Source organism: Ovis canadensis, chromosome 21, assembly GCF_042477335.2.
Source record: "Ovis canadensis isolate MfBH-ARS-UI-01 breed Bighorn chromosome 21, ARS-UI_OviCan_v2, whole genome shotgun sequence".
Lineage (NCBI taxonomy): Eukaryota > Metazoa > Chordata > Mammalia > Artiodactyla > Bovidae > Ovis > Ovis canadensis.
The window spans coordinates 66874364-66894393 of NC_091265.1; the positions used below are offsets into that span (position 1 = coordinate 66874364).

The following is a 20030-nucleotide window of genomic DNA, read 5'->3' on the forward strand; positions in this document are numbered from 1 at the left end:
GCTCCCATTTACTTTCCATTTCTATGTTGACTGTTCTAGGGATCTTACATACATGGAATCATACAGAATTTGTCCTCTTGTGCTTATTTCATTCAGTGTAATACCCTGGAAGTCCATTCACATTGTAACGTGTCAGGATTTCGTTGCTTGTTGCTCAGTTGCTCAATCCTGTCGGACTCTACACCCCCATGGACTGCAGCATGCCAGGCTTCCCTGTCCTTCACTAGCTCCCAGGGTTTGCTCAAACTCATGTCCATTGAGTTGATGACCCATCACTCATTACTTTTTAAGTCTGGGTGGTGTTCCTGCGTGTGTGTGTGTGTGTGTGTGTGTGTGTGTATTCTGGCAGCTATGTGGAAACTGAAGGGGGAACACGAGCTGGGGAGAACACAGGCCTAGCAGGAACTGCCCGTCCAGGTGGGGAGGGTGGTGGAAAGAGGGTAGAGAGGTGTCACTTGGGGCAGAACAGGCCGGAGCAGACGTGTATGTTCACAGGCACCTACTCTGTGAGGTGAGGAAGGACCAGTCGGGAAGGCCTTCTTGAGACAGATCTGGCTTGAAGTCCTTGACTTTGGCCTTCACCAGCTGGTGGCCTTGGGCCACATCTGATCGCTCCCATCTCCTTTTCCTCGCTGTGAGGCGCTGAGAAAGGAGGCAGTCTATGGGGAAGTGGCAGCCCACTCCAGTAATCTTGCCTGGAAAATTCCCTGGACTGAGGAGCCTGGTGGGCTACAGTCCACGGGGTCGCAGAGTTGGACACGACTGAGCAACTTCACTATGGGGAAGCCCGCTGGGGCTGGGGGAGGGGGGCGGCGCTGGGAGGTGGCCCAGACTGTGCCCGTAAGGTAGGGTCATGGAAGGTGGGCCCTGGGCTCTACGGGGCCTGAGAGGAGGCCTTTGGGGGCTGGCTGGGGAGCTCGGTGCTGTCCTCCGGCAGGAAGTGGGCGTGCGGCAGCAGCTGCGATCAGGCCTCAGTACCCCCTACAGCCAGAGAGCGCACCGGTCCATTTTAACACGGGGCCGGGAATGCGCAACCAGAGCAGAGCGGGCCCAGGGACCGAGAGCCTCGGAAAGGTTGGGCTTTGTGGCGCGAAAAGCGGGCCTTCCCGCGGGAAGGCCGGTCGCACAGACGCACGCCGGCAGACAGGAAGCTGAGTGCGGCGGGGCGGTGTCCGGCAGAGAGCAGGCGGGGCGGGAGGGGCGGGCGGGACCCTGAGACCCCTGCCGGCGGACCCTGCCGGCGCCAGGCGAGCTTCCCACGCGGCCGGACCCGGAAACGCGCCGCCGGGAGCGCAGGTGCCGCGCGGGCCGCGGGCGCGTCTAGGGGACGCGGAGGTTGGGGTGGGGGTGTTGCGGTGCTCTCTCTCCCAGGACACGCCCCAGGCCGTGGGGGCGGCGACTGCGCGGTGCACCGACCTCCCCTGCGGACCGAGCTGCGAGCTGGTGGCAGGGGAGTCCTCCACCAGGGGCCAGGAAGTGGGGTCCCGTTCTCAGGAACCCCCTCGCACTGCTGGACAAGACGCGGGCAGGATCACTCGCGTCCTTTCCTGGGCCACCGCCCCCACGTGGTAGATGAGAGCCAGTGCCTCGGGTTGGAGCCGAGAAATGTGAAGGTTGGAGGTGGGACTCTGGCGCCCAGCAGGCGGAGTGGGGGGGGGGGGCGGCGCTGGACTAGGAGTCCCTTTTCAAGTCTGTGGACTCAGGGTGTGAAGCCTCCCTCCCCCAGTCCCTCAGGCATGTCCCCAAGCCCCTCTGCACTCAGGTCTCCTGCCTGCCGCCTTCCCAGCCCCGGGGAGTCCTGTTGCCCAGCCCATGTCGGTGACAGTCTGTCCAGCCTAGGCGTTGGACTCTGGACCAGCAGGCCTGGCTCCCCCCAGCCCGAGTCCCCCTTCCTCTGGCTGGGAGGACGCCCAGCCCACTCCTCCCCCTGACTCTGCAGCCTCTTCGGGCCCTGCCTGAGCAGGCCTGCCTGGCGAGCTGGGACATGTCTGGTCCCCGAGGACGGCTGTTGGGCGATGGCTGCGGTGGAGGCGGGGCCGGTGCCCGCGACATCAGCCCCAGAAGATGCTGCGAGAGATGCCTCAGAGGCTGCGAGTGCGGGGCCGGAGGTGCCCCCGCTCCCGGCAGGGAACCGGCTGAGCCTGCACCTGCACCCCGGGGGCTGCCGCCAGCTGCTGCGCCTGTGTGCCCAGCAGGCCCCTCAGCTGCTGGAGGTGGACTTCCTGCAGCTGAGTGGCCACGAGGACCCTCAGCTGCTGGAGGCCGCCCTGGCCCGGCTGCCTTGGAGCCTGCCACGCCTCCGCTCCCTGGTCCTCAAAGGTGAGCCCCCCAAGTCCCAGCCCTGGCCCAGCCTCTCTCTAGCTCCTGCCTCTGCTTCCTGGTCGCGAAAGGTGGACTCCGGCCCCAGCCCTATTCCCTGCACAGCTCTACCCAGCTGCGTTCCTCCAAGAGGAAGCTGGCTGCGCCCGGACTCCCGGACCCAGCAGCTGCACAGTGGGGTCTCCGGGAGTCCCCAGGGTGGGTCTTTCTCCTGAGGCGGGCCACTGGCGCTGGCTCTCAGCGGAGACGAGGCTGTGCCGCTTGTGTCTGCCCACCCCACCTGCGGGTGGCTCTCTCCAGCATCTGTCTGTCTCTGCTTTGCTGGGGCTGGGGCAGAGCTCTGCGTTTCCATGTACCCGTTTCCCTGGCTGGCAGAGCTGGGCTCACCTGGGACTCTGAATTTGACGGCCACGTCTGTCTGCCTTTCCCTCATCAGGTGGGCAACATCGGGATGCCTTGGGTGCCTGCCTCCGGGGGTCACTCACCACGCTGCCTGCCAGCCTGAGCAGCCTAGCCCACTTGGCCCACCTGGATCTGAGCTTCAACAGCCTGGAGACACTGCCGGCCTGCGTCCCCCAGATGTGTGGCCTGGACGCCCTCCTGCTGTCTCGTAACTGCCTCTCAGAACTGCCCGCGGCCCTGGGGACCCTCCCCGCCCTCACCTTCCTCGCCGTCACCCACAACCGCCTGCGAACACTGCCCCCAGCCCTGGGGGCCCTGTCCAGCTTGCAGCGCCTCGATCTCTCTGGGAACTTGCTGGAGGCCCTGCCCCCTGAGATCGGAGGCCTGGGGAGCCTGGCCGAGCTCAATCTGGCCTCCAACCGGCTGCAGAGCCTCCCCAGCTCCCTTGGTGAGTCGCGGCCCTGGCTCCCCAGGCCCAGTGGGGAGTGCCTGTGGGCCGCTGGCTGCCCTGCCCCTCTCTGCGGCTGTCTGTCTTCTGCGGTGCCCTGTACACACGGGCCAGCCCGCCTGAGCGTCCGCCCCCCCAGCAGCCCTTGCGTGCCCCCGGCCTCCCTGGCTGGCAAGGCTCTCCACCTGCACAGGCCTCCCCGAGCTCTCTAGTCCAGCTACAGGGCGGAGACTGAAAGGGCTTCCCAGGAGGCCCCAGTGCGAGCCGGCTGGCCTGGCACTCGGGGACGGGGGTGGCCGTGACAATCCTCTGCTGGCCCTAAGCCGGCGCCTCCCGCAGCGGGGCTGCGGGCCCTACGGCTCTTCATTCTGCACAGCAACCTCCTGGCGTCGGTGCCCGCCAGCCTGGCCTGCCTCCCGCTGCTCACCCGGCTTGACCTGAGGGACAACCAGCTCCGGGACGTGCCCCCTGAGCTGCTGGATGCCCCCTTCGTGCGGCTGCAAGGAAACCCCTTGGGCAGGCCCCCTCCTGACCCCCCTACCCCCTCAGGTAGGGTCGCGGTGGGGCTGGGGGCAGACCACAGACAGGACGCAGGTGTCATCACTGGCCTAACCTCACATCTGTCCTTCCCCAGGGACACCCGTCGTCCCAGAAATGCCCAGGCTGCTGCTGACCTCAGATCTGGACAGGTGTGACGTGAGGGAGGGGCTGGGCTGGAAAAGCCTCTGTCCACCTCGGCACTCTGCCTTCGCCGAGCACCTGCCTGTGCCTCGAGGGCCTCCCACGGGTGCCCGGGGTGCCAGACTGACCTAGGGGACCCTGCTATGTCTGACCCTGTGCGCTCCTGTCTTCCCTCAGCTTTGCCGTGACCCCCCAAGGCTGCTCCGTGACCTTGGCCTGCGGCGTCCGCCTGCAGTTCCCTGCGGGGGCTGCTGCTGCCCCCGTGACCATCCGCTACCGCCTGTGGCCGCCGGAGCCGCGCCTCGTGCCCCTGGGTCCCCACGACGCTCTGCTCAGCGGGGTCCTAGAGCTGCAGCCCCACGGGGCGGCCTTCCAGCAGGCACGGCCGGGGCAGGGTGGGGTGGGTGAGGGCCCCGGAGAGCAGGGCCCAACGTGCCCCGGCGCTCACGCCCCCCTCGCCTGGTAGGAGGTGGGCCTGTGGCTGCTCTTCGTGCCCCCGCGGGCCCGGCGTTGCCGCGAGGTGGTGGTCAGGACGCTGAGTGGCAACAGCTGGAGCGACCTAGAGACCTGCCTGGAGGAGGAGGCGCCCACGGTGAGGGCGGCCTGGGCCATCGGGGAGGGCCAGCTCTGACCTGTCCCCCGCCCCAGCCCGCCGGCCCTGACCTGTGCCCCGCACCCGCGCCCACAGCCCTGCCCCGCACCCGCAGCCCTGCCCCAGCCCGCCGCCCCTGACCCATGCCCTGCGCCCACGCCCTCTGGCCCTGACCCGCAGCCCTGCTCCAACCCGCCACCCCGGCCCCGGCCCGCTGACCCTCACCCATGCCCTGCGCCCATGCCCACGCTCCCTGCCGGCCCTGACCTTGTGTTCTGCGCCCACGCCAGCGGCTCTGGGCCCACTGCCAGGTGCCCCACTTCTCCTGGTTCCTCGTGGTTTCGCGCCCTGTGTCCGATGCCCGCCTGGTGCCGCCGGAGGGGACGCTGCTGTGCTCCTCGGGACACGCCGGGGTCAGGGTCACCTTCCCCCCGGGGGCCACCGAGGAGCCCCGGCACGTTCGCATGCAGGTGGGGGCCGGGACGCCCGCTGGGGTGGCGGAGGCGCCCGGGCACAGAAGTGACCGCAGGGGCGGCCTGTCTGCTCCAGGTGGTGCACGTGGGCAGCAGAGAGCTGCAGGCCCTGCTCGGGGAGCCCGAGGCGGCCTCCAGCCCCCTGCTCTGCCTCTCGCAGAGCAGCCCCTCGAGCTTCCTCCGGCCAGTCACTGTCCAGCTTCCTCTGCCGCCCGGCGTCACAGGTGAGGGCAGCGGTGCTGCACGGGCGGGGGCGGCGATCAGGAGGGGCGCCCCAGCCAGAGGCCTCAGCCATTGCACCCCCCAGGCCTGAGTCTGGACCGTGCCCGCCTGCACCTGCTGCATCGGGCTGCCCCCGCGGCCGCCTGGGACGACGTCACGGCGCAGGTGGCCCTGGAGCTCACGCACCTGTACGCACGCTTCCGGGTCACGCGCTTCTCCTGGTCAGTGCCCCCACCTCCTCGGCCCCCTCCCCACAGCCGCCCCCCAGCCTGCAGGGTCCCCCTCACCCCCGCGTTTCCAGGTACTGGCTCTGGTACACCACCAAGGCCTGCGTGGGGAGCCTGGCGCAGAAGGCCTGGGAGCGGCTGCGGCTGCACCGCGTGAACCTCATCGCGTTGCAGAGACGCCGGGACCCCAAGCAGGTCCTGCTGCAGTGCCTGCCCCGCAGCAAGGTGGGGGCGGCGGAGGGCCGGGGGACGGGGCAGGGGCGCAGGGCGTCGGCCTCCCAGCCAGCGGGTCTCTCGCCCCCCAGGTGGACGCCACCCTGCGGCGGCTGCTGGAGCGATACCGCGGCCCTGAGCCCTCGGACACCGTGGAGATGTTTGAGGGCGAGAAGTTCTTCGCCGCCTTCGAGAGGGGAATCGACATCGACGCAGGTGTGGCCGGGCGCCCGGGGGCGGGGCGCTGGGCCTGCGCCCCGCCCCCGCTGAGCCCCCTGTGCCCGCAGACCGCCCCGACTGCGTGGAGGGCAGGCTCTGCTTTGTCTTCTACTCCCACCTGAAGAACTTGAAGGAGGTGTACGTGACCACCGCCCTGGACCGACGGGCTCGGGCCGTGAGGGGCCAGGTGGGCCATGCAGTGGGCGCCCCGGGCTGCCCGGGCCAAAGCCAGAGCGCCGAAGCCCACCTTCTCCTCTTCCCCAGGTGTCCTTCTACCGGGGCGAGGTGCCGGAGGGAGTGCCTGAGGAGGCAGAGGCTGCCCGGCAGAAGAGGGGCCCAGCTGCCCTGTGGATGGCCACTCTGCCCATCAAGCTGCCCGTGAGGCCTGGCTGGGGAGCCCCGTGTGGAGGGGACGGGGGAGGAGCCGCCGGGGTGGGCTGGGGTGAGGCCGGGGCTCACTGCCACCTCGACCTGCCCGCAGAGATTGCGGGGATGCGAGGGCCCGACCCGGGAGCCTGGCCTCTCCCTGGCACCTCTGAACCTGGGCGACGCCGAGACTGGCTTCCTGACCCAGAGCAACCTGCTGAATGTGGCCGGGCGCCTGGGCCCTGACTGGCCAGCTGTGGCCCTGCACCTGGGCCTGCCTTACCGTGAGCTCCAGCGCATCCGGCATGAGTTCCGGTCAGTTCTGAGCCTCTCTCATCCTGCTGGCTTCCGCCCAGAGGCTGGCTGAGGTTCCGTCCAGGGGAGGGAGGGCAGGGCAGACGGGCAGGAAAGGAAGGGTTTGGCTGCCCCTGGCCCAGGGAGCAAGGCCCCATGCCAGGAGGGAGAGCAAGGCCCTCGGCTCGGCGGGTGGTCTTGGCGGGCCCCCCGACTGCTCCCCTGTCCCCCCAGGGATGACCTGGATGGGCAGGTCCGCCACATGCTCTTCTCCTGGGCGGAGCGCCAGGCTGGGCAGCCGGGGGCCGCGGGGCGCCTCGTGCAGGCTCTGGAGCAGAGTGACCGGCGGGACGTGGCCGAAGAGGTGCGGGCTGTCCTGGAGCTTGGCCGCCGCAAGTACCAGGAGGGCATCCGTCACACGAGCCTGGCCCCCAGGAACCTCGCCTCGCCTGACCGGTCGCCGTCACCTTCCCCAGAGCCTGCCCAGGCTTAGACCCCGGACTTCGGGCTGGACCCTGAGGCTCCCGCTTTCAAACCTGCCCTGCGTGTGAGCAGAGTGACCCCCACCCGTGTAACACACATGCACTGCCTGGTCGCTGTCTCAGCACTGACTTTCTCGGGTGGAGAGGCCGGTGGAACGCCAGGGGCGGCCAGGTGATCTGAGGCCCGGCCCTGCTCTGCTGCAAGCGGGCCTGGGTACAGACTTCCTTCTGCACAGTTCTCGTTCCCGCTGGTCTGCGCCCACGGCCTGCACTGGGTCCTGATCTCAGGGAGGGAGTGGAGTCCCAGCTGCAAAGTAACAGCTGCTGCCCGGTGAATACAGTCGTGTGCAGGATGGCGCATCTGCCTTTTGGTTGGGGGCCCGCTTTGGCCAATTCAGTTCCCACGGCTCCTCCCTTAGGGACACTTCGTCCCAGCGCACCCCCATCCGCTGGCCCGACGGAAGTAGTCCCTGGCCGATGCACCGGCGCGAGGTCGAACGGCCAGTGAAAACCCGTGGAGACCTGGAGCGCGGGCTGGCGCCGGGCTGGGGCCTGCCGAGGGCAGTGGCCCGGGTGGCCAGGAGGGGGAGCCGGAGTCCGCGAGCCAACCGCCGGCCGGGGGCGGAGCGCGCGCGGCGCCGAGCGGACGCGCCCCCGCGCTTAGGTGCAGCCGCGCGCGCGGCGAGGCGGGGAGGCCAGCGCGGCGGCAGAGGCGGCGGCAGCGGCGGCAGAGCGCGCGGTGAGTGCCCCCCTGGCGGCTCCTTCCGCTGCGCCCACCCGAGTGCAGCCCGGCGGCGGAGTCGAGGGGCACCACGGCGGCTGTGGGAAGTGACATCTGCCCGGACGAGGCGGTTTCTGCGGGGCCCGCGCCGGCGGATGCTCGGATCCGCTGCCGCCCGAGTGTGGGAGGCCGGGCCCCGGGCGGTGCCGGGCGCGCTCCCCGCGCACACGTGTCCTCGCCGGTCGGGAGACGGAGGCCAGTCCCCAAGGAACGAGCCGGGCCGTGGGGGACCGGCACGTGGGGCCCTGCGGGACGTACGTGGACACGTGGGTGGCTGAAGTCGCCATCGCCTGGCGGGCTTCAGCGTGGCGAGCCGGGCCTCATGGGGACTCCTTCCAGCTGGACAGGGAGTTGAGCCGGGCTTCCAATCGCAGCCCTGAACCCCCACTCCGCGCCTCCTTTGTCGCCAGGTTGGCGCCCCTCCAGCCGGCGGGACTGAAAGCGCCTCTCCGGGGCAAGGGGCGGAGGGAGATGAATGGGGAGGGAAGGGCCGGTCCCAGACTCGGAGCCTCACAGCCTTTCCCTTTCCTGGGGGTGAGGGAGTACAGTGGCTTCGTGGCAGATTTTACCTCCTGGGGGGGCCTCTGAGCTGAGCTGTCCACAGCTTCGCCTGCAGCCCCAGCTGAGGACGCTGCAGGAGCCGGGGGAGACCGACCGGGAGGGCTGACAGCCCGGGGCCTGAGGCCGCGCTGGGGCTGCCGAGTCTCTATGGCAACCTGGGGTGCAAGGGGAGGGCCCTCTGAGCTGTCTCATGAGCAGGTGGTAGGAACCATCGAGTGAGGACAGGAAAAGGAGGCTTCCTGGCCCAGAGGACCCCTTGCCCGTCCTCCCCCGGCAGAGGCCCTCCCCACACTACTGGGTTCGGAAGCGTCTCCTCCATCCCAGCGCCAGGGTCGGACCCAGGGCTGACGGTCTCAGGCTGGGATCTCCAGGCGCGCCTCTATCCCGAGACAGCTGCTCCCCTTCCGGGACTCCAGCATCCAGGTGTCCCTTACACTGGGCAAGAAGTGGCGTCTGGTGGGCTCGCTCAGGTCCAAGAGGGCAGAGTGTGGACCTTGTCCCCAAGGGTCGGGGACAACAGTCGGCTGCGGCCAGTTTGCACCTGGGAGTGGGGGTGGGGAGAGAGGGTCAGGTTGAAGTGCAGAGGTCAGGCTCTTCTCTGAGACTGGGGCACTGAGGCTTTGGGTGAGTTCGTTGGGAGGCATCTGGGCGGGTCAGAGGGTTTTGGGAATGTGGGTGGCAGCGGGTGGTCTCTGCGACCCAGCCACCCCCTGGCCTTTGCAGCAGACAAGCGTGTCTTCTCCGCTCCCGCATGAGTTTTCCCTGAAATGCACCTCCCAGAAGACACACGGTCCACAGACACAGTGGGCACAGCCCATCACCCCACGGCTCCGGATTCCCTTTTCCCCGGGCACAGAGAGAGCCCCATTCCTGGGGTCCCAGAGCCCGCCTGCTGGCCGCAGAGGAAAGCTCAGGGAACACCTCGGTGCACGGCGTCCGCGGGCCGGGGCCCCGCGAACCGGCTGCGTCGCTCGGCTGGGTTAGCCCGTCAGACCCGCTGCCTCATGGGCCGGAGGGGGCTCGGAGGCCAGCCCAGGCCTCCCAGAAGCTGTCACGCCCCCTTCTCATCCCTTCTCCCGCGGCGGCAGGGCGCCTTCTCCCGCCCAAAGTGAAAGAGAAACTCGCCCCCCCCCAGGCCCGCCCCGCCCCGCCCCGCAGCCAATCCCCGCCGCCGGCGCCGCCCCCGGCCGCTGGCCCTCCCCGCCCGCCCGCCGCCCGCGGGCTGGAGTCTCCAGGAGGAGCCGTGGAGGAGCCGGTCCTGCGCGCCCGGGGTGAGCGGGACCACGGCGGGGGCGGCGGGCTGCCGAGGGGGCAGGGGGCCGCCCGGCCCGGGGAAGCCGGGGTGAAGGTCACCGGTCCGCGAGCGACGGCAGGTGTGAGCCAGCCGTGTGACCGGACTAGCGGCGCTGCGGGTGCGAGGCAGGGACAGCTGGTCTCGGCGCCGGCTGGGGGGCGCCCCCCGCCAGAGGTCCCTGGGGCCGGCTCTGGCTCCCCAGCCCTGCCCCTAGAGAGAGGGGCCTCCTGGGCCTGCCCCCCGGGAAGAGGGGGTGGGCCAGCCACAGCGAGCCTGTGTGTGTGTGTGCAGTCAGGGGGTGAAGTTCCTGGGAGGATGGGCACAGGCTGGCTGTGGCTGAGCTGGTGCTTCTTCCAGGGGAGCCTGGTCTGGGGCTCCAGCCTGGAGGTGCCATGAGCAGGGGCTCCACCTGCGCTGGGTGCATCTACCTGGGCAGCTGTGAGCTGAGCCCTGCAGGGGCCCCTGGGGCTCTGTCACCCCTCTCCTGACAGAGCAGGCTGCTTGAGGATGGGGTTGGCACAGCCCAGCCCAGGGAAAGGCGGCGCCTGGCCCTTTAAAGGGCTCGGTGCATGTGAGCGTGAGCAAGGCCAGCTGGGAGGACGCGCTGGTGGGGAACCTTGAGAGGAAGCCAGGTGGCCCAGGGATGGGGCCAGGTGGTGGGCCTCCTGGCACGCTGCAAGCCCACAACGTGTAGCCCGCCTGAGTGGGCTTGGGGGCCTGGGGGAGCCGCTCGGAGCCCCTGCGAGTCCCTGGAAGAAAAACAAGGAAGCCTGTTCCTCTGGTGTGCTTCTCCCGTCTGCCCGCCCCCGCTGGTTGCAGTCCCCTCTCTCCTAGGACAGAAGCGCTGGTTTGGAAATACCCTTGAAAGCAGAGGACCAGCCTCCGCCCTGCGCTCCCTCCCCCGCTGTCTGGCATCTAGCTCCACAGCTCCTACCTGGGTGCTCCTGAGTTAAATGGCCGATAAGCAGATCAGGTCAGAGCCCAGCCCAGCCTCACCCCACCCTGCCCTCCCTCCTGGCCGGCCTATGGCCAAGGAGGCCGCCTGACCTCCCGTCTGCCCACGCAGCCTGCCAGCCAAGCTCATCAATGGCGGCATCGCCGGCCTGATCGGGGTCACCTGCGTGTTCCCCATCGACCTGGCCAAGACGAGGCTTCAGAACCAGCAGAATGGCCAGCGCGTGTACACCAGCATGTGAGCTGGGGGGTGGGGGCAGGCCTGGGGGCACTCCTGCCTGGGTCAAGGCGGGGGCTGGTACTGGACCCTGGCTAACCCCTGGCTCCCTCCTACCCCTGGGGCTGCAGGTCCGACTGCCTCATCAAGACCATCCGCTCAGAGGGCTACTTCGGGATGTACCGTGGTGAGGCGGGGCGGGGGGCGGGAGGGCCTGGATGGATGGTGGGGATGCACCCCGTGGGGGCTGGCTGCAGCTACACCCTGGCTGGGTTTGGGGAAGGGCAGTGCTCAGCGCCGTCCTCCACCACTGCCGGCACCCAGCATGGCAGGACCTCCTCCCGGGACAGGTGGGACACTGTCTGCGCCAGGACACTCTCGGGGAAGGGGGGTGCCTGATTGCAAAGCCACTTAGCAGACAACCACCAAGCCTGGATTTGCCCAGATGCTGTGCAGCTGAGTCCTTGCACGGAGAGGGGCTCACACTGCCTCCTCAGCTCTGGCGCACCCCAGGCTGGACGCAGCGCCCCCCCAGGCCCCCCACCTCTGTATTGCAGAGGGGGTGTTCCTCATGGAGGCCCACCCGCTGGACCGGGAGGGTCGCCTGGAGGAGGACACGCTGCCCCCACCCCCACTGGGCACAAATGTGGGTGAGAGGGCGGGAGGAGCCGCCAAGGCAGGAGGGGGCGGGGGGAGGGCTCTGCCAACTGAGAGGCAAGTGCCCGCCAAGAGCCTCCCGGCCCCGGCCACTGACCCATCCGCGCGCCACGCAGGAGCCGCCGTGAACCTGACCCTCGTCACCCCTGAGAAGGCCATCAAGCTGGCAGCCAACGACTTCTTCCGACACCAGCTCTCCAAGGATGGGTGAGGGGCTGGCTGCTGGGGCCACAGTCACGAAGGGAGGGGAGCCTGTGCCTCCAGAGGACGAAGGACCTGCCGTCCTGGGGGCCCCTCACCCCGGCCTGCAGGGCCTGCTTCCTCTGCCCCCCCGTGCTCAGGCCCCAGGGGTTCTTGGCCCCTAGCCACTGCCTGCTGCCTCTTGTAGGCTGGGGTTTGGGGGGCACTGGCCAGTTTTCCCTATCACTGGAGGGCAGGGTGAAAGGGCGGTAGTCCCGAGGAGCGCTTGAACCCCCCACCCCGCCTCCAGTTTTGTTTGCTGAGAACAGTCCTCGGCCCGGCCCCGGCCCCGCTGTGAGCATCTGTCGGTGCCTGTTTCTGGAGGGCGGCGGGGGAGGGGGCCCGCCTCTGTCTTCACCAGTCCCGCCCCCTTCACGTCCCCTAGCCCTGCCAGGGCCTCTGCCTCTGCCTTACAGCCCCGCCTTCTTTACTGCAGGCAGCAGCTGACCCTGTTGAAGGAGATGCTGGCGGGCTGCGGGGCCGGCACCTGCCAGGTGATCGTGACCACCCCCATGGAGATGCTGAAGATCCAGCTCCAGGACGCGGGCCGCCTCGGTGAGGGCTGGGGGGCGGGGCGTGGGGGCTGACCCCGGGGCTGACCCCGTCCCCGCCCCCACCCCGTGCTCCGAGGGAGACCAGCCGGCTGCCTCCTTTCTCCCCAGCCGCCCAGAGGAAGATCCTGTCCGCCCAGGCCCAGCTCTCGGGCCAGGGGAGTGCCCAGCCCTCGGTGGAGGCTCCGGCCACCCCCCGACCCACGGCCACTCAGCTGACCAGGGACCTGCTGCGGAGCCGTGGCATCGCTGGTCTCTACAAGGGCCTGGGGGCCACGCTGCTCAGGTTGGGGGGCAGGCAGGGCGAGGGGAGGCCTACGCACCCGTCCGCCCCACGCGTCCCAGCCAGTCACCCTGCGATCCCCCGACAGGGACGTCCCCTTCTCCATCGTCTACTTCCCCCTCTTCGCCAACCTGAACGAGCTGGGCCGGCCAGCACCTGGGGAGAAGTCGCCTTTCTACGTGTCCTTCCTAGCCGGTTGCGTGGCTGGGAGCGCGGCTGCTGTGGCCGTCAACCCCTGTGATGGTCGGTGCCCAGCTTGGGGCAGGGCAGGGCTGGGGGGTGGGTCCGGGCTGGAGGCCCACACTGACCCGTGTGCCCCTTGCAGTGGTTAAGACTCGGCTCCAGTCACTGCAGCGTGGCATCAACGAGGACACCTACTCAGGATTCCTGGACTGTGCCAGGTGGGTGAGCCCCCAGGGGCCGGGGAGGGCAGGGTGGCCCCAGCGTCGTGGCTCTGCCCCCACCCCCAACCCCCGCTGTCTCCCTGCAGGAAGATCCTGCGGAACGAGGGCCCCTCCGCCTTCCTGAAGGGCGCTTACTGCCGTGCCCTGGTCATTGCCCCGCTGTTCGGCATTGCTCAAGTGGTTTACTTCCTGGGCATCGCTGAGACCCTGCTGGTGCTGCCGCGCATCCAGCCCTGAGCCCGGGCAGCCGCCCTCGCCCTCCAGTCGAGCGGGACCAGAGTGGGGCTGAGGCCGAGGCAGGCAGCCCCCCCCCACCCACCCCGGGACGCCACAAGAGTCTCTCCCCGCCCGGACGGGTAGGGGTGGGGAGAGGGGGAGTGCAGGGTAGGCACGCACGCCTGGCGGGGCCCTGGCTACACCGCCCCCGGGACCAACGTCTTACTTAGAAACGTTCCTGGAGCCAGCCCTGCCCACCTCTGCCCCGGTCTGAACAACCCCCAGGGACAGAGCTGGTCTCTGGACTGGGGGCCGCCAGCCTGGGCTGGGCAGGCTAGACCCTCCCCTCCAGTCTACCAGCTCCTGACCCCGAGGCTTGGCCCCTAGTCCACCAAGGGGACCCCGCACAAACCTATTTATTAACTTGCCGAGCACAAGCGGCTCTGTCCACCCCTCCGTCTGTCCGTCCAGCCTCCCCTGCTGCCGCTCACTTGCCTTGGCCAGCCTTGCAGGAGGATAGGGCTCTCCTGCCCCCACATTGAGCCAGGAATCCTAGACTGGGGGTGGCCCTGAGTGCTGACTCCCAGGACAGGTCCCCCGCCCCCACTGTGGGACCCAGCTGGGGACCCAGCCCATGCGAGGCTTTGTGCATGTGTGTGTGAATGTGGGGGGCGGGTGACGGCCACCCTCTGCTGCCCTGGCCCCTCAGGGGTAGGGCTGTGGGGGCCTCCAGCCGTCCCCACGTGGCCAGGCAGTGTGTGTGTGTGTGTGTGTGTGTGTGCAGAAGCGTGTGAGCGCGCGTGGGTGTGTGCCCTTGACTCCCCAGTGACCCCGTCCAGGAATCCGTCTCTCCGCCCCGGCCCTACTTCTGAGGCCACGCCCCCTCGAGGTCGGGGAGGACGGGCATGAGGACCAGTATGGAGCCCGGGAGCATCTTCTGGGGGGCACCAGGAGCTGCCCCTCCGGTCTTCCCCGGGCTTAGCCTGCCCTCCAGGCTTCTGGGTAAGGCCCCTGACCACACTTAGGAAAGCTCTGCCCTCCCCTACCCTTGATGTTGTGACCTGAGGCAGCTCGTCCAGACCTGCTCCACCCCCAGCCACGTGGTCGTGTTGGTGATGATCTGATGTGCCGGTGCTGTGGCCCCACCCCCGGGCCCCCTCCCGGAGGCCCCTTCCCAGTGACACTACCTGGGGCTCAGGCCTGGGCCCCCCAGTTCACGGTTGTTCCTGGGAGCTGCTCTCTCCCGTCACATCTGTACCTTGGAAGCTGCTGCTGCTGCTTACAGAATTCTATTTTTTTCTTTTAAAGAGTTTTAAGAAGTTGTAACTTTTTGTGTCTTGTCCTGTAAGAAGATAAATAAATATTCTAAGTAGATGCCTTTTCTAGACTCTTGGGGGTGAAGGGCGTCCCGCTCGCCTGGTAACTGGCTCCGCTCCCCCTCCTGTCTTGGGTCCGCCTGCCCAGCTATGGCACACTGGCTGTAGGGGCGCCTGGTTAGAATGGCCTCCTGACTCCCTCGCGGTCTGATGGAGGTGGGAGAAAGCCCGCCTCAGCCGCTCACCTTGACGCTAAGCCGCCCTTCGGATCAAAAGCGGAACTGGACTTGGGGTCCCCAGAGGTCCCGGCCGCTCCGGGGCGCTGTGGTGGCCTCGAGCGGGTGGGCGGAGCCCGCGCTGATGCGGTCCCCGCCCCGCTTCCTGCGCCGGGAGCAGTGCATTGTGGGAAACTCCCAGTCCTTGCATCCGCAGCCGCCGCCCGCCGCCGTCCGTCCGGTCAGCCGTGGTCCCGCGGAGAGCGCGCGGCCCTGAGGTGGGAGCGCCGCGAGCGGCAGCGTAAGGCGGCGGGGACTCGGCGGCGCGGGATCTGGGGCGGGAGCGGGGCGTGGGGCCCCTGGACAGAGCGGCAGGTTCTCCGCTATGAAGGTCATCGGGGGCGCTCCGGAGCCCCCTGCTCTCTTGGGCACAGACGCCTGGAGGGGGAGGGGCAGCCGGTGACGTCAGTATGAGCCCAAAATAACCGAGGGTCTGGGGGAGGGGGAGCGTGGACCACCTGCCCTTTGCGAACTTGATGCCCAGCAGCGGGGTGCCCCTCCAGAATGACAGGGATGACGGGCTCTTGGGTTCCCTGGAAGTGGGACAGTCCTCCCCATGACACCCCCGTCCCGCACGTGACCTTCAGGCGACCTTCAGTGTGTCGGGGTGGGGCCCCGGGCCACCGCCTCCCACACAGGCTCCCTCCCCCTGCAGGAGTTCCTCAGCCTCCCAGAGGAGCTGCGGACAGCCGGGTCCACTCCCGGGAGGGAAGACGGGTCCAGAGGGGCAAGGCCACCAGCCCCCTGCCCTGTGCCTGACTCTGAGGATCAGGGCCAGGCCTTCCCTACTGCCCAGAGCGCCCAGTCTCTGCCTGGCCCTGCCTCGGGGGTGCCCGCTCCAGGCTCACCTCAGGGACTCCCTCCGCCCCCAGAGGCAGGCATGACCTCAGGGTCAGGAAGGGCTCCCCGCTCTGAAGCTGGAGCAGGCAAGGCCAGGCCTGGGGTGGGCACTGAGAAGGGGTCCATGACCGGCTGGGAGCCCAGGCCTGTCGCTGCCCTCCCGCCGGCTTCTCCAGCCTCTGGGGAGACACCCTGGCTTTGTCCAAGCTGGGTCCTGGTGACCTTGGGTCCATTATGACCCCACGTGCCTGAAAGCCCAGACTCTGGGTTCCCACGTACCGCCCCCCCCCCCCCGCAAACCTACCCAGCCCTGAGAAGGGCACATGGTCAGTTCTGCCCAGGCCCATGGGCTGCCAGCCACCTCCCTGGCCACACATCTCAGGGCTGGGTGGGTGCTCTCTTCCTGGTCAGGACCTCCCCACCCTGGGCCGACAAGATGGACACAGGACATGCGTGGGCAAGACCATTTCACAGATGAGGCAACTGAAGCCTCTAGCAGGCCTCATCCCAGCACCCCAGCCCAAAAGGGGGGCCCACAGCACCTGCCCGTGTGCTCAGAAAGGCTTCTCAGGAGGTGCCTGAGGCCAGCTGGAGGCTGAGCCCCAGGAGAGGAGTGTCCAGAGAGCTGAGCGGGTCTCTAAGGGACAAGGACATGGGCCTGCACAGGACACCAACCTCATCGGGTCTCCCCCAGCAGGCCCATAGGATGCCCAGAGGTGAACTGTCCTGAGCTGCCGTGATCTAGACACCTGCCTGCCCCCGCGTGTCCCACACAGCCCGCCGGTGCACCCAGCATGGAGTCCAGAGGGAAGGCAACCAACAGCCCCAAGGCCGACACTAAGGCTGCGGCCGAGGGCCGAGCCCCCGCCGCTATGGATGGGAAGGCCCCATCCTCTAAGCCAGGGAAGAAGGAGGCCCAGGCGGAGAAGCAGGAGCCGCCGGCAACCCCCACGCCACCACCTGCCAAGAAGACCCCGGCCAAGGCAGACCCGGCCCTTCTCAACAACCACAGCAACCTGAAGCCGGCCCCCGCGGCCCCCAGCACCCCTGATGCAGCCCCCGAGCCCAAGGGCCCTGGGGACGGGGCTGAGGAGGGCGAGGCCCCCAGTGGGGGCCCCAGCAGCCGGGGGCCCTGCCCTCTTGAGAACTTGACCCCGCTGCTAGTGGCCGGGGGTGTGGCTGTGGCTGCTGCAGCCCTGATTCTCGGGGTGGCCTTCCTGGTCCGAAAAAAATGATGGCTGGTGCCCAGGCTGGGCACAGCCACTTCCTGTACAGACCTTGGGAGTCCAGTGCATGCCGAATTCACACCCCGCTATCTATACATATGTAGTACGTTGTATCCCCCACCTACGAGCAGAGGGAGGGAGAGGTGGACAGGCGCCTAGGCAGCGGAAACCCAGCCCCCTCGAGCGGTCCCCAGCACTCTCCCCTCTGAGCCCGAGGGCAGAAGGGCCCAGGCTCTGCAGGTGGATCCCTGGCCCAGGGTGGGGCTCCGCGTGGACCCAGGCACCGGCGGACGGACGGAGAAGCAGGCTCTGAAGGTGGCTTGCCTGCCCAAGTATGCCAGCCTGTGCCAAGGACCCCAGTGGTCCTGTGATCTTCCTGACAGCAGCTCCTGATGAACCCCCAGGGTAGCAGGGCTGGGCAGGGGCCTGGGACGGATTCTGAGCTAGGTCCAGCTGGCATGGGGACATTAAAGGGTGTGGCTGTTTGTCCCATTTCTGCTCTTTGCGTGTAGCCAGGATGGGGGTTCCTCTGGGTGGGCTGCCTCAGTGGGCTGATCTGAGGTGGATGGTCACAGTAGCTGAGTTTCCGTGCCTCCTGCCTGCTCGCCTGAGCCCTGGCTGGGTGGACAGACAGCTCAAAGGCTGGTGTCAGAGGCGCTCTTGAAGTTTACCTTCTGGCTGACCCTAGGGGGCCCCTGAAGCTGGGCCCTACCCTTTCTGCCCTGAACCCCTCCCCACTCTGCAGTGGCTGTCCTGGGGGCAGGTGAGAGCCCGGCGGGGAGGCAGCCACGCCGCCCAGTGCCCGCAGACGGCCCCTCCTGCCCACCCAGGGTCCCTGGAGTCTAAGAAGCGTATAAAAGCAATGACGGAACAGAGCCGCTGGGCAGGCGACCACCACCCTCTGCCACAGCCCCCCGAGCCTGCAGGGAGACGCGCTCTGCTGGGAGCACGTCATGGCGGCAGTGGGCACTGCGAGACCGACGAGCCCTTGCCTGGCCAGCTGGCCACTGGAACCCTGGGCCTGAGTGGAGGTCGGTTTGAAATAAACTCTGTTATCTAAAGACTAGGCTGGCGTCCTCAACTGCACGCGGTCGGGAGAGGCGGGGTGGCCTGTCTGGGTGCAAGGGGTCATCTACCCACACTGCGGGCTTTCCAGGGAGGGCCAGGGCCCCCCCCCCAGTGCCCCTCCCCAGCCTCTCCCACCACCTGGTGCCCTTGAACCGGGTGGGTTCCACTCGTGGCTCTGCCCAGGCCCGGCCCCACCCAGATGGCTGCGCCCGGCCTTCCTGCCAGCCCTGGCCCTAGAGGACCCAGGCGCAAGTTTCAGGACCCACCTCCGGCTCTGCACCCACACCTCAGGCCCACACAAACCTGGGGCGTTTCCCTGGGACACGCACCCCTCGCCCTGAACCGCCTGGCCCAGGCCCAACCACCAAGGGAAGGTGCCGGAGCCCACGGGCTTGTCCACAGGCCTTGTGGCCACCCACGCTGCCCCTCTCCAGCCAGCTGGTCCCCTCTCCCACTCTCTGTTCCGCTTGCACCTTAAATGCAAAAAAAGAAGGAAAAAAAGTCTCCTGCCGTGGGGGGACTCGGGGCAGGATGGGGGTGGCTGTGAAGGGGAGTTCTGGGAGCTGAGGGTCCGGCGGCCGCGCTCTCTCGGGGCGCTGCCTCGGCTTGCTGTTGCCTTCCCACCTTTCGCTGCGCTGGGCTCCCCTGCTGCGCACGGGCCTTCCCCAGGCGTGGCGAGTGGGGCTGCTCCCTTCTCTTGCTGCAGCTCGGGCTCGGCAGGCGTGGCCACAGGCCGAGTCGCTTTGAGGCAGGTGTGACCGCACCAGGAACCAAGCCTGTGTCCCTGCGTCGGCAGCTGGATCCTTCACTCAACTCAGTCCAGTTGCTCAGCAGTGCCCAACTCCGTGACCCCATGGACTGCTTCACGCCAGGCCTCCCTGTCCATCACCAACTCCAGGAGTTCACTCAGACTCATGTCCATTGAGTCAGTGATGCCATCCAACCTTCTCATCCTCTGTCGTCCCCTTCTCCTCCTGTCCCCAATTGTTCCCAGCATCATGGTCTTTTCTAATGAGTCAGCTCTTCCCATCAGGTGGCCAAAGTATTGGAGTTTCAACTTTAACATCAGTCCCTCCAATGAACACCCAGGACTGATTTCTTTTAGGATGGACTGGTTGGATCTCCTTGCAGTCCAAGGGACTCTCAAGAGTCTTCTCCAACACCACAGTTCAAAAGCATCAATTCTTTGGCGCTCAGCTTTCTTTATAGTCCAACCCTCACATCCATACATGACCACTGGAAAAACCATAGCCTTGACTAGATGGACCTTAGTTGGCAAAATAACGTCTCTGTTTTTTAATATGCTGTCTAGGTTGGTCATAACTTTCCTTCCGAGGAGTAAGCATCTTTTAATTTCATGGCTGCAGTCACCATCTGCAGTGATTTTGGAGCCCAGAAAAATAAAGTCAGCCACTGTCCCCACTGTTTCCCCCATTTTATCTTAACCCTGAGGGCGCACAGGTCCTGGGCCCTAAGCACATTCACATTATGGGAGCGTCACCCCATCGGCCCTCGGAAACGATTCCTCTTCCCAAACTGACCCTCTGTCCCCGTTAAACACCTGTTCGTTCTGTCTCTGTGGGCGACCTCAGGTGAATGGAGTCAGACAGGATTTGTCCTTCTGTGTCTGCTTATTTCTCTGAGCGTCACATTCTCAAGGGTCATCCATGGTGTAGCCTGTGTCAGGATTTCCTTCCTTCTAAGTCCCACCCTGCGCGTGGACCAGATTTTGTGGACGCATCGTTCGCTGATGGGCGCTGAGTTGCCTCCACTTGTTGGCTGCGACGACTGTGGGCCCAGCACACAGCTCACTCGGGGACCTGCTCAGAGGTGGGGCGGCTGGGCTGCATGGTGTGCCCCTTAAACTCGGCGGCCGTGTCTCACGCCTGTGGGGCGGCCGGGAGAGAAGCGTGCCTCTCACCCAGTGACACGGGAGCGGGCGAAGCCTCCGAGGTTGACAGCCCGTCTGAGAGGGGCCACCTTGGGTCGTTTCGGCTGCACAGACCCAACCACCGCTGCTCGCTGAGTCCTTGGCTGTCCAGGCGTCGCCTTTCCTGATTCTTCTGTTGCTGCCGCTTACCTGGTTTTCTGCGGACGAGAGGCCTTCTTGTCATTTATTTGGAGGATTTTTTGTTTGTTTGTTTTTTTGGTCCAGATGCAGGGCCTGGGAGATCTTAGTTCCCCGACCAAAGGTTGACCAGGTATGAAC

The 20030-nt window shown here is 67.3% G+C and overlaps 3 protein-coding genes across 11 annotated transcripts; all 3 read left to right on the forward strand.

Moving 5' to 3' along the window:
• Nucleotides 1-1180: 1180 nt before the first annotated feature.
• PIDD1 (p53-induced death domain protein 1) lies at nt 1181-7291 on the forward strand. Of its 2 annotated transcripts, none has more exons than XM_069566407.1 (16): nt 1181-1620; nt 1940-2319; nt 2756-3169; nt 3509-3718; nt 3804-3858; nt 4028-4229; nt 4317-4442; nt 4733-4912; nt 4992-5139; nt 5223-5358; nt 5439-5589; nt 5670-5793; nt 5865-5983; nt 6061-6174; nt 6278-6477; nt 6691-7291. In XM_069566407.1, exons 2-16 carry the CDS (start codon nt 2016-2018, stop codon nt 6947-6949), a joined length of 2742 nt encoding a protein of 913 aa, XP_069422508.1. In that variant the 5' UTR covers nt 1181-1620; nt 1940-2015; the 3' UTR covers nt 6950-7291. The 2 variants fall into 2 exon arrangements, with proteins under 2 accessions (XP_069422508.1, XP_069422509.1); XM_069566408.1 differs by having other exon boundaries at nt 1421-1613.
• A 98-nt stretch (nt 7292-7389) lies between these two features.
• Nucleotides 7390-14470, forward strand: SLC25A22 (solute carrier family 25 member 22). 5 transcript variants are annotated; one of them, XM_069566415.1, is made up of 11 exons: nt 8839-8904; nt 9416-9551; nt 10409-10547; nt 10641-10766; nt 10877-10932; nt 11519-11609; nt 12079-12197; nt 12305-12479; nt 12565-12719; nt 12802-12877; nt 12967-14470. In XM_069566415.1, the coding sequence occupies exons 3-11, from the start codon at nt 10528-10530 to the stop codon at nt 13115-13117; spliced, it is 969 nt and encodes a 322-aa protein (XP_069422516.1). In that variant the 5' UTR covers nt 8839-8904; nt 9416-9551; nt 10409-10527; the 3' UTR covers nt 13118-14470. The 5 variants fall into 5 exon arrangements, with proteins under 5 accessions (XP_069422517.1, XP_069422519.1, XP_069422515.1 ...); XM_069566416.1 differs by lacking the exons at nt 8839-8904; nt 9416-9551 and adding an exon at nt 7390-7677; XM_069566418.1 differs by lacking the exons at nt 8839-8904; nt 9416-9551 and adding an exon at nt 7518-7677 and having other exon boundaries at nt 10414-10547.
• Nucleotides 14471-14809: 339 nt separating this feature from the next.
• Nucleotides 14810-17814, forward strand: CEND1 (cell cycle exit and neuronal differentiation 1). Of its 4 annotated transcripts, none has more exons than XM_069565022.1 (2): nt 14810-14905; nt 16222-17814. In XM_069565022.1, exon 2 carries the CDS (start codon nt 16322-16324, stop codon nt 16760-16762), a length of 441 nt encoding a protein of 146 aa, XP_069421123.1. In that variant the 5' UTR covers nt 14810-14905; nt 16222-16321; the 3' UTR covers nt 16763-17814. The 4 variants fall into 4 exon arrangements, with proteins under 4 accessions (XP_069421123.1, XP_069421121.1, XP_069421122.1 ...); XM_069565020.1 differs by having other exon boundaries at nt 14812-14928; nt 16225-17814; XM_069565021.1 differs by having other exon boundaries at nt 14812-14905; nt 16225-17814.
• Nucleotides 17815-20030: the final 2216 nt, after the last annotated feature.

What these genes read in the sequence shown, in the direction of transcription:
- PIDD1 (XM_069566407.1), top strand. Translation starts at nt 2,016, where the DNA reads ATGGCTGCGGTGGAGGCGGGGCCGGTGCCCGCGACATCAGCCCCAGAA. An exon ending in AGTGCCTGCCCCGCAGCAAG is followed by an intron (nt 5,590 to 5,669) that starts GTGGGGGCGGCG and finishes CTCGCCCCCCAG; the next exon opens with GTGGACGCCACCCTGCGGCG. An exon ending in CTCTGCCCATCAAGCTGCCC is followed by an intron (nt 6,175 to 6,277) that starts GTGAGGCCTGGC and finishes ACCTGCCCGCAG; the next exon opens with AGATTGCGGGGATGCGAGGG.
- SLC25A22 (XM_069566416.1), top strand. Translation starts at nt 10,528, where the DNA reads ATGGCCGATAAGCAGATCAG. An exon ending in CACCAGCTCTCCAAGGATGG is followed by an intron (nt 11,610 to 12,078) that starts GTGAGGGGCTGG and finishes TCTTTACTGCAG; the next exon opens with GCAGCAGCTGACCCTGTTGA. An exon ending in GGATTCCTGGACTGTGCCAG is followed by an intron (nt 12,878 to 12,966) that starts GTGGGTGAGCCC and finishes GTCTCCCTGCAG; the next exon opens with GAAGATCCTGCGGAACGAGG.
- CEND1 (XM_069565022.1), top strand. Translation starts at nt 16,322, where the DNA reads ATGGAGTCCAGAGGGAAGGCAACCAACAGCCCCAAGGCCGACACTAAG.